The sequence below is a fragment of the Heptranchias perlo genome, chromosome 11 (genome assembly GCF_035084215.1).
Source record: "Heptranchias perlo isolate sHepPer1 chromosome 11, sHepPer1.hap1, whole genome shotgun sequence".
Lineage (NCBI taxonomy): Eukaryota > Metazoa > Chordata > Chondrichthyes > Hexanchiformes > Hexanchidae > Heptranchias > Heptranchias perlo.
The window spans coordinates 41,170,843-41,183,300 of NC_090335.1; the positions used below are offsets into that span (position 1 = coordinate 41,170,843).

Below are 12,458 nucleotides of genomic sequence, written 5' to 3' on the forward strand. Positions count from 1 at the left end.
GCTGGTGGGAATCCCGCAGGCAATTAAAGCCAGCGGGATGCCACTTGACGCTATTTACTTTGCTTGTTCAGGTCATTAACTGACCTGATTAAGGGATTATGTGAGGAGGGGTGGGATTTTAAAGCAAACTGGGACTGTTTCCCACACTGGGGGAAACACTCCCAGTTCAAATGGACCTGTTGCAGCTGTCAGCCTGTGGCAGCTGCAGAGGTCCATTTGACAGGTGTGGGGGGGACCCTCACTCATTGCAGGAGGCCACTCTGTTACTTGGGACAAAGTTTGGCCTCCACCACCCTCCTCCTGACAATCAAAGTCACCAACTTGCACACTTACCCCGGGGTCCAGAGACATGTACCTACCTTGCGGACCCCCTCAGATGTACATCTTCCAGATGGGGGCCGCCGTAGCTGCAGTCATGACCTCCTCGGAGGGCGAACAGCATCACCAGCCTTACCAGCCTCGCCATCCATGCCGTCCATCTCTGACACGTGGAGCTCCACAACAGAGTGCTGTGACACATCCACCCATACAGCAGGAGGGAGGGCTACCGCAGAGAGAGACGCGTCGCAGAGGGCACTACCCTCGCCACAGGGTCCACAGACCGAGGCTCAGCTTCCTGGACCTCTCTGAGCAGCAGTGCACACGGAGGCTCAGAGTCACTCGACATGTAGTCGTGGACATCTGCAGCCTCCTTCATGCCAAGCTGCTCCTGGCTGGCCCGAGCACTATCTTCTTACCTGTCGCTGTCAAAGTCACCACTGCCCTCCACAACTTCTCCTCCGCATCCTTCCAGGGTGCCACCGGGGCATCACCGACGTCTCTCAGCCGTCTGCACAAAAGAGCCCTGCAAATACACCTACACCCACTCTGCAGTGACACAATGGGTGGTATCAGTTGTGGGTCTTCATTGTGATCCTCAGGAAAGGGCATTATTGCACAGACCAGACAAGATTCGCAAAGACATGGCAGTAGTGGTGCCAATATAATATGTAATGTGAGTTGGTCAGAGATTCAATATAAGTACCAACCATGACAAACCCTCAAACACCCTTGTGCACCCCCTTCATGCTCACGACACGTTTGCCTTACGCTGCCTACTGCACATATGTGATGCATGCCCTGTGGCTGCAGCACAGGTAGTGGCAGGTTGAGTGAGGCTGACCGTGAAAGAGACGCACGAGAGGGTGAGTATGAGATAGAGCCATGAGATTGTATGAGGATTGGGTTGAGTGGTAGTGGTGGGATGAGTACTGGCGAGGTGAGTAAGTGCAGGTAAGATGAGGATGAGGTTTGAGTGGGTGTGAGGGGTGATGTGACAGAGTAGTGTTGGCAGTGCAGAAGGAGATGTGGGGTGGGGGCGATGATGTGGCAGACGGAGTGTAGGGGAAAGAGTTAGTGTACTCACTTCGGCTGACCTACTCAGGTCATTGGAGTGCCTCCTGCATTGTATGCAGGTGGGCGATATGTTGGTGGTGCAGGTGACCTCCTCTGCCACCTCGAGCCAGGCCTTCTTGGTGGCAGAGGCAGGCCGCTTCCTCCCGCCCGCCAGGGGGGAAGATCTCTGTCCTCCCCCTTCTCCTCACCCCGTGTATTGATACCTGGAGTGAGGCATCATTAAACTGGGAGCAGCCTTCCCCCTGGGCTGCTCCATGCTGTAATTTTTTCTATTTGTTGCAGCATCTGTCAGTGGAGGACTGCCCCTTTAAATAGAGCTCCTCCAGCTGACAGATCTTACTGCGCATGCGCAGCCCGCCCGACACGCAGATCAGCAGTGGGGAACCCGGAGGACAGGTAAGTGAATCCAATTGGGCTACAATCGCGCGGGTGGCTGACTGATTTCGCCGGGCGCGTTACCCACGCGCCCGATAGCCCCCCCGCCAAGAACCCGCAGCCCTGGTAACATCGAGCCCATTACTTCAGCCCTGAGTATTAAACTTTATTTTTTAATCCATGTGCAATGTCATGGGATACCACTAGCATTAATTAAAAATGACAGAAGGATTTGATTAAAGAAAGTTTAAAGAAAGTAAAATAAAACTGGAATGGCAGTTTACTTTTAATTCATATGTCAGACATTTTGAACAATTTTCAAAGTTTTTTTGTTCATTTTTTAAAACTGAAGAAGGCCTATTGTATTAAGTCTGTAATTAGTGGGAAAAGTGAGGTAGGAGAGCAAAAGCCTTTGAACTAAAGATTTACGGTTGGTTTGGAGGATGGCACATGGAATTTTTTTTCCAAATTTGTGTCCATGTGACATTTTTTGTGACCATGAAGTAACATTTTCTTATTCTATACTGACCACACGTGTGCTGTCAAGTATCATCAATAACATAGGTAGCTCACCTCAGTATAGTGACTAAAATACATCAGTTGTTCTGATCAGTACTTTTGAAATGCTCCCTTTTGTTAGAGCTGCCTTGAATATCTTGAGTATTCTCCATATAATAGAATGTGAAACCATGTAGTAAATGAAATGTATTAGTCTAGCTGGTAATTAATGCTGGAGTGTTGGCTTTCCATTCAGAAGCCTGGGTTTGAATCCTAGCCTTGACTGTCACTAGAATTTGATTTCCCTCAATGGGTGAATTTTGCTACCTATCATCTCAACAGCACGAGCATTCTATCTCTGGTGGGGGAGGAAGATTAGAGGGTCATCTATCAGAAACAGCCATATTAGACCTCCTCATACCTGTCCATCATGGCTTAGAATTCACAGGTGTCAGTGACTCCAGAGTTCAGCATGTCCTCTCTTCCAGGCTTATATAAGACATGTGATAGTGTTGGAGATGGGCAGAAAAGTGAGGTGAAATTTTTTTCAAAAAAGTTCTTGTTGTTTGCCACAGAAAATAATGCAAATAATTTTGAGAATGGGTGTAAAACAAGACACTAAGTAATACTCCACATACTTGCAACTGGAGGGGAGCCACAGCAGCCTCATAACAACATAAATTTCCCTTCTTAAAAATGTACTCTGCATCTCTACCATTTTATTTCTTATTGCGCAGATATGATTCTCACATTAGCGCTTTTCAGTCAGGAGCCTGTTAAAGCTTACTGTGTCCATGTGTTTGAATGGGTACGGTAGTGTAGTGGTCATGTTATTGGACTAGTAATCCAGAGAATGTGAGTTCAAATCCTACCATGACAGTTTGAGAGTTTGAATTCAGTTTTAAAAACCTGGGAATAAAAAAGCTGGTGCCAGTAAAAGTGACCAGGAAGCTGTTGGATTGTTGTAAAAATTTAATTGGTTCATTAATGTCTTTTAGGGAAGGAAACCTGCCGTTTTTACCTGGTCTGGCCTATATGTGATTCCAGCCCCACACCAGCATGGTTGACTCTTAACTGTCCTCTGAAGTGACTTAGCAAGCCACTTAGTTGTATCAAACCACTACCAGGGATTCGAGAAGAAGACCCACCACCACCAGAAACTAGGGATGGACAATAAAATGTCATCCTTTCCAGCAATGCCCACATCCCGAAAATGAATTTAAAAAAACAGAATAGGTGGCATAAATGTTCAGTTTGGTTTTACTATGGAGGTTTGCTCTGCTTTGGAAATAACCGTGGTAGTATCTTTCTGACAGCTCCATGCCAAACTATATTATCAAAATTAAAGTACGGTGGCCGCGTTTCTAAGCACAAACAAGTAAAATAGTGCCCCAGTGGAACTTTTGCGACCCAGTTGTCAATAAGCCGCTTAGATCCACTGAAGAAACTACAGTCAGAGGGGTTATTGGTCAAGCACAGCAGACTGTGAAGTTCAACAACAGTGGTACAGAAGAGACTGAGAGTGTCCACCTGTGAAATTGAAATAACCACAATAGCATGTTGCCTTATAGCACTGTGACAACCGCTGCTAAATTGATCCAAAAGCCAAAGTTTCACTTGAGCTGGTTTTCCCTATGAATATTTTTACAGCACCTTTTGTCCTTTCAGCTCCCTCTCTGATTGGGTTTGTGAGGAAAGACTGGGCATCCCAGAACACTATTGGTCTGTCATGGCAGGAGCCAGAGCATCCAAATGGAATCATTCTGGACTACGAGATAAAGTACTATGAAAAAGTAAGGATCCATTGAAAATGTCAGTGTACGGAATACATAGTTCCTGAGACATTTCACAGCTTAGAAAATTGACAACCTCACAATGAAACCTTATAAAGTTTAAAGAACTGGGTAAAAATTCCGGGCAGTGTTTTTAAATGAATTGAAATATTTCCTTCCCCATTAAAATTCTAAATGATGATTACTAAAGAAACAGAAACACAAATTAACTGTGCCTGATTTTCTGTTGCTGTGATTGGCTGTTCTAGTACTGGCCATTGCTAGTAATAAAGCACAGCACAAGTGTGGACTGTTCACCCTTTGGCTTCCACTGTTAACTTTGACATTGTATCAAAGCATCAACAAGTAAAATCCCACAGACAATTACAATGGTAAATTCACCAATCCTCTGCTTCCAGTGGGGCACCATGCTGACCGGGAGTGTGGACTGAAGATCAGGCTACAACACAGTAGCATCATCTCCAAACCATCAGTCTCAGTTATCTATTGGCCATACCAATCCTAGATATGTGTACAGCAGTGGATACCTGGGAATGATTACAAGGCAGTAAAGTAATTGCAGGAACCTGAGGATATGCACAAATGATGTCATCACAGTGAAGCATGCAGCAGTTTCCATCCATCCATCATTGAACATTGAGATTGCAGCACTGATACCGTTCCCTGGCAGCTGCTATTTTTAACAGTGTTTAAACTGCATTTGGATTAGATTCAAATCTGCTTTAAGTTGGAAGTAGCTGGTGGCAGCAGATATCGGAGAGCTGCATGTCACTGATGTATGATGGCATCCACTTTACAGGATTAGCAACTGGGATGTCAATATATATAAATAAAAAGTTTTGAGTATCCATCAAACACTGTACATGTGCAAATTTATGTGTCACAGTTTAAAACCATATAAAAAGAGAAAGGAAGCCATTCCCAGTTACAAAGAAACTTCTTTGTCAACAGAAAATAGCTTCTAATTGGCTTAAGAAGTCATACTTAAAAATGCTATGTAAAAAGAGAGAAAGCTGGTATAGCCATTAATTGACCTGAGTATCTGGCAAAGTACGAGTAGTATCCAATTGACTAAAGGAAGACACAGCAATTATACCTTGTGGCATTAAAGGGACAAACTAAATTACACACCGCTACACTTCAGCAACAGGACAATGTATTGTGTGTTAAATCGTGTAATGACCCTGTCCTTTAAAACAGTGTAGCCTTCTACCTACCATAAGCAGTGCCATGGGAGATCCACTAGTATGTTTTACGTCAATAACATCAGTTGCACTTTACCCATCATACTTTAAAGTGTCAAAGGTACCAAAAAGAGAAAGAAAGCCATTTATTTGCTGGAATTAGATTTACCAGCACATCCCAATCTGCTCTCTTCCCTCAACAACAATTTACCACTAACTTGACCTCTCAACATTTACAGAAATGACCTGAAAGTGACAGGACCAGTTAAACACTTTCTTAGCAACAGAATAATACGTTGTCCATTACATGCTATAATGTTCCTGTCATTATTAACAGTATATCTTCTGATTTAGCATGAGCAATGCCATGGGAAGTTCACCAGGTTAAAGTAATCTATCAGAATGCTACAATTCACCACTATGTCACAGAAGGTTGCAATAGAAATAATGTTCATCATCAGGTTAGTTCTAATTCATTCAAAGTACAGGTTCTTGTTCATAGCTCTTCCCTTCACAACCCCACCTCAGTCCATCCCCTCCCTGACCACTAAAACTGGGAAAAAAAATCTTTTATCTCAACCCAAATTTTGGAGAATTGAATGAAAATTGCTTCCCAAGATTACCAGCAAAATAGATAATGTGCTCACAAAGCCCGCTAGATCACCAACAGCTGGTCATCTCAGGCATGCAGATCACCAGGAAAACAGACACTTATAGCATACAACTCCTCCCCAGATGCTATGGAAATAACTGCATCAGGTATTTAGCTAGCAAGCCCCCTCTGAAATAAGGCAGAACAAACTGAAAAATCAGCAACCTGTCACTCTATTCCAACTGCTGATATACTAGTAACCACAGAAAAAGAATGGAAGTATATCAATATACTAGCACATTGTGGGAAGAACAGACAGATGAAGAATATCTATATTCGTATGCATGTCATTTCTCTTAAGTCACAGTGCAGATGGCAGGACACTCTCAGACGGCAGCAGCTTAACTCAGGTTACAATATTATTCTCACAGAGTCTATGACAATAGTTATAGAGGAGTGAAGTCAAGGTTGTAATGTAGTCCTAGGTTTCAAATGATGTCTGAGACCTGCAATTGGCTTCCAGTCTCAACACTCACTCCCGACTGCTTATTATTTTATGATGAGAAGAGTCTGGAATTACTATTAAACATCCACACTGAACACTCAAAACAACCTATCTTTCATAGATACAAAAAAATTCATCTGATGGACAAAGCAGTTACTTACACCAATTTTCTAATGGTCAATGGCCAATTGTGAAAGGACTTTTCGTAAAACACTTTACTGCATTCTGTTTCATTAAATTAACTAACGAAGACTGTTTGTTCTTTACGCAAGCCCATTTATTTTATACGTTATGTCCATTTCAGATTTTAAAGACCATTAATAGTTTCTTACCAAAATTGATTAAAAATAGTTGTGGATTCCAATGAAATTAATTAATGTTGGAAACTGGATTACATATTGGGTTTGAGCAGCATTCTTTCACTTCTGACACTTGAATTAGAATGTAGCTCAGACTGATGAGATGAATGTCTTCTCTCCCTGATGGATATAAGGGTTCTAAGTAAAATATGTGTTCATCATCTGAATCTAGCTACCTGTGAGAATCTATAGTACAAAGCTGCAGGCAATTTAGTACGAAATTCAATTCACTAAATTGGCAGTCTCACTAAGACAGGCCCCAGGATGACATGCTCTTCTGAGATTGGAGTCAAGGCACATTGGCAAAGATTTCCTCTGCAAACTAAATATAGAAAAAAATTGTGTTTTATAAGGAAAATGTTTGCAATTTTGCTGCACCTAGTGTACCGAGAACATTTCTGAGGAAGCACGGAAGGGGCTTTACATCTGTTCTGTGTTATAACTGGAAGTGATGGTTACTGACATTGGAAAACAGTTTTAGATCCATTCCCCAGTGCTGACATCCCTGATCATAAGGATCACAAAATTCACCCAAATAAATTTACAAAAAAAAATACAAAATGTTTACATTTCTGTTGGGGGGAGGGGAATGGGTTAGACTTGTGCAGCCACTTAATCAGCAGTAGATTTTATTTTGATCTTCATGTAATTTATCCTTAATTTCATGCAGGAACACGAACAACTCAGCTACTCCTCTACAAGGTCCAAATCTTCCAGTGTAATCATTAATGGACTGAAGCATGCTACGAAATATGTATTTCAGATCCATGCCCGGACTGCAGCTGGATATGGCAGTTACAGTCAGAAGTTTGAGTTTGAAACCGGAGATGAATGTAGGTTTATATGGATTGTTGCCCATAACTATTTACTTATGTTTGATTTAACATTTGGACACACTGTTACTTGTTTGCATTGTTCTATTTCACAGTGTAACTATAATTTCTTTTTTATAATCTATAAACTTGTAAACTAAAAGATTAACAAAACTTTAACAGTTCTTATTGAGGCAGTTCATTATTACCTAACAGTTTTATCCCATGATGTGCTATGAAGGTATTTTGGGCATGATTTTATCAAGGGAGTGGGGGAGGGTGTGGAACTCCTGAGGGAAAACCCAGAAGTTCGGATTTCCCAAACGTTCTTACGATTTTGACGTAAGGACATCTTTTATTTTTTTATGACTGTTTCCCGCTTGACAAGCCGGCCTGATTGACAGGTTGGTGAACAGCTAATTATTAGATGGGGGGTGGTCATGGTGGGGGGGGGGGGGGGGGGGGGGTAGACAGGGTTGGGAGTCATCGGGGGGGTCATTCACCAGGGGTCAAGGGTCAGGAGGGTCAGTCATCGGGGGCTCAATCGTCGAGGGGGCGGTCGGTCATCGGGGGGCTCAGTCATTGGAGGTGTCAGTCATTGGGGGGATCAGGGGTCGTGGGGGGATTGGAAATCGTTGGGGCAATCGGAGATCATGGGTGGAGAGTCGGAGATCGTGGGGGTGGTTGCTGCAGGTAGGCTTGTTGGGCCTGGGGGAAGCACTCTGGCTCCTCCAGGCCCACAAGCTGTGCTATAAAGGCACTTACCTGCTGTTTCGGGCCTTCTCGCCTCCTCTCACATGGCGTGAAGTAGAAGGCCCAGGAATCCCGGCCCTCAGGGGTTAAAAACAAAAAGCCTGTCAAAATGGAGGCTCGCAGCCTCCTTGAAAGCTTTTACAGATCGACCTGCCTCCTAAGAGCGGGTTGGTCACCCGCACCGTGCTCTGCCTCCGTGAAAACTGGAAACGGATGGGTTGAGGCGAGTTTTAGATTTGTAAAATTTTTACTGCCCCCCCCGCCCCCAACCCACCCATTTTTCCCATTTACAATCATGCCCATTGTGATTGATGCCCATGTCACATGCATAACAGATTGAAAACAAATCTTATTTTTCTGATAATTTCAAAACCTGTACGTCAACAGTAGATTACAATCATCAAATCCGAATCCAAATAAAAGCAACCAAAATGTTGCTTCTTTTACATCCCTTGCATTCCAGCTAATATTAGTTAATTCAACTAATGTTTTTGGATACTAGTTTACATCTGAATTCAGGCTCATTAAAAATTGATTTACCCAAATATACCAAGATATAAGTATAATACTTCAAATTACTTATATTGCACAAATAAGGTATAGCTCACAACTGCCATGCACAGAGTCATTTGGCACTTTCCTAGTTCTTGTTATGCTGACTTGCTTCCCTTTTCTTTAAAAGACTGGTTAGTGCCCGAGGGGAAGCGTTTCTCCATGACTGTTGCACTTGTGTGCCAGTAAAACCATGTCATGGGATAGAAGTTGGCAATAGTACTTTGTTGCCAAATATTTCTTTTACAAGATAATGGGACAGAGTTTTGCTACTTGGCAGCTCATTTGTCTGGCATTTCTCCTCTAGAATCTCATACAAAATGAAGCAGTCGAAAAGGGAAGTTTCCCTAATAAGTTACATTTTCTCTTGTTGACCAGTCCATCAAAACCTGAAAATTAAACAAAATGAGTTTGCTGAAAAAGGGAAAAAAGTAGCAAATATTAGCATAATTACTTTATATGCATAAAAATGGCATATATTTTTCCTTTTGATTAAAATTATAATAATTTGTTTTATTTAAATATGTGTATTTTGGTTACCAACCAAAATTCTGTGAAAAATTCTAAGGTAATACTACATTGTTAACATTAGTGTTGAATCGTAACCAGCTGACACTGGAGGAAGCTGAAGCCTTACTGCTGCTCAGGTATAGTGTTAATAGCTTATGTCAAAATACCAAAAGAAATTCTGTATTAACACAAACCTACATGTTACACTATAGCATGGTGCATTACTTAAATGAGTGTGGATGAGTTACATTTTGTTTCATCTTAACCTTGCAATTTATTTATCTTACATACGTATCAGATATGTCCATATGCCACCTGAAGGCACCCGAACGGTCAAGTTATGACCAATATGCTTCAATATGCTAATATGTAGCTTCTGTTATTGCACCTTTTGTTGTACCTGTGACATGCTGCATGCAACATTAAAACATTGCTACACTTCAATGGTGTGAAAAGACACACACTAGGAAATACATGTCTACATAGTGAAGGATATTGTACTGGTAGTGTCGCTTTATTGTGGGCCACTACATGTGTAATTATGTAATTTTGCTTGTAATATAAAACCAGTAATGCAACACTACGAAGCAATATTGTACCTGTTATATATTTTAATATATCTTTTATTGTTTAAATGTAGAAAAATCAGGTAACACTGGTAAACTTTTTTAAACATTAAAGGATTCGAAAACACAATATCAGATTCCACATGTACGCTGACGACACCCAGCTCTACCTCACAACATATTACATATTAATAGGACAAAGTCAGCATGGCTTTATGAAGGGGAAGTCATGTCTGACAAATTTGCTTGAGTTCTTTGAGGACATAACGTACAGGGTGGATAAAGGGGAACCAGTGGACGTCGTGTATTTAGACTTCCAGAAGGCATTCGACAAGGTGCCACATAAAAGATTATTGCTCAAGATAAAGAATCACCGGATTGGGGGTAATATTCTGGCATGGGTGGAGGATTGGTTATCTAACAGGAAGCAGAGAGTTGGGATAAATGGTTCATTCTCGGACTGGCAACCAGTAGCCAATGGTGTTCCGCAGGGGTCGGTGCTGGGTCCCCAACTCTTTACAATCTATATTAACGATTTGGAGGAGGGGACCGAGTATAACATATCAAAGTTTGCAGATGATACAAAGATGGGAGGGAAAGTAGAGAGTGAGGAGGACATAAAAAACCTACAAGGGGATATAGACAGGCTGGGTGAGTGGGCGGAGATTTGGCAGATGCAATACAATATTGGAAAATGTGAGGTTATGCACTTTGGCAGGAAAAATCAGAGAGCAAGTTATTATCTTAATGGCGAGAAACTGGAAAGTACTGCAGTACAAAGGGATCTGGGGGTCCTAGTGCAAGAAAATCAAAAAGTTAGTATGCAGGTGCAGCAGGTGATCAAGAAGGCCAACGGAATGTTGGCTTTTATTGCTAGGGGGATAGAATATAAAAACAGGGAGGTATTGCTGCAGTTATATAAGGTATTGGTGAGACGGCACCTGGAATACTGCATACAGTTTTGGTGTCCATACTTAAGAAAAGACATACTTGCTCTCGAGGCAGTACAAAGAAGGTTCACTCAGTTAATCCCGGGGATGAGGGGGTGGACATATGAGGAGAGGTTGAGTAGATTGGGACTCTACTCATTGGAGTTCAGAAGAATGAGAGGCGATCTTATTGAAACATATAAGATTGTGAAGGGGCTTGATCGGGTGGATGCGGTAAGGATGTTCCCAAGGATGGGTGAAACTAGAACTAGGGGGCATAATCTTAGAATAAGGGCCTGCTCTTTCAAAACTGAGATGAGGAGAAACTTCTTCACTCAGAGGATAGTAGGTCTGTGGAATTTGCTGCCCCAGGAAGCTGTGGAAGCTACATCATTAAATAAATTTAAAACAGAAATAGACAGTTTCCTAGAAGTAAAGGGAATTAGGGGTTACGGGGAGCGGGCAGGAAATTGGACATGAATTTAGATTTGAGGTTAGGATCAGATCAGCCATGATCTTATTGAATGGCGGAGCAGGCTCGAGGGGCCGATTGGCCTACTCCTGCTCCTATTTCTTATGTTCTTATGTTCTTACAACCACCTCCCTTGACCCCTCCACTGTCTCTCATTTGTCACATTGCTTAACTGACATCCAATACTGGATGAGCAAAAATTTCATCCAACTAAATATTGGGAAGACCGAAGCCATTGTCTTTGGTCCCCACTGCAAACTCTGTTCCCTAGCCACCGACTCCATCCCTCTCCCTGACCGCTGTCTGAGGCTGAATCAGACCATTCGCAACCTTGGCATCCTGTTTGACCCTGAGATGAGCTTCCGACCACATATCCACTCCATCACCAAGACCGCCTACTTCCACCTCCTTAACATCGCTGTCTCCGCCCCTGCCTCAGCTCATTTGCTGCTGAAACCCTCATCCATGCCTTTGTTACCTCCAGACTGAACTATTCCAATGGTCTCCTGGCCGGCCTCCCATCTTCCACCCTCCATAATCTTGAGCTCATCTAAAACTCTGCTGCCCATATCCTAACTCACATCAAGTCCCGTTCTCCCATCACCCCTGTGCTCGCTGACCTACATTGACTCCCTGTCGTGGAACGCCTCGATTTAAAAATTCTCATCCTTGTTATTAAATCCGTCCATGGCCTCACCCCTCCCTATCTCTGTAACTTCCTCCAGCTTTACAACCCTCCAAATTCTCTGTGCTCCTCAAATTCTTGCCTCTTGTGCATCCCCGATTTTAATCACTCCACCATCGGCGGCCGTGCTTTCAGCTGCCTAGGCCCTAAGCTCTGGAATTCCCTGTCTGCCTCTCTACCTCTCTCTCCTCCTTTAAATCGCTCCTTAAAACCTACCTCTTTGACCAAGCTTTTGGTCACCTGTCCTAATACCTCCTTATGTGGCTCGGTGTCAAATTTTGTTAGATAACGCTCCCGTTTTATAACGCCTTAGGACATTTTACTACGTTAAAGGTGCTATATGAACGCAAGTTGTTGTTGTTAGATCTCCTATGGTGTTTCTCACAGTAAGTTAGATGATATGTTATTTTGTTAAGTCAGGAGTGTTCTACCATGTTTTGCACAATGGTTTATCTTACTGCTAAGGTCGAATTGTGCC

At 42.7% G+C, this 12,458-nt stretch overlaps 1 protein-coding gene across 1 annotated transcript in view; it reads left to right on the forward strand.

Moving 5' to 3' along the window:
* Positions 1 to 12,458, forward strand: part of epha6 (eph receptor A6) — a 475,249-nt gene that overhangs the window by 350,418 nt on the left and 112,373 nt on the right. The window contains exons 4-5 of the mRNA XM_067992840.1: positions 3,937 to 4,061; positions 7,372 to 7,534. Coding sequence (XP_067848941.1) covers positions 3,937 to 4,061; positions 7,372 to 7,534 — 288 coding nt within the window. The remainder of the gene's footprint in view (positions 1 to 3,936; positions 4,062 to 7,371; positions 7,535 to 12,458) is intronic.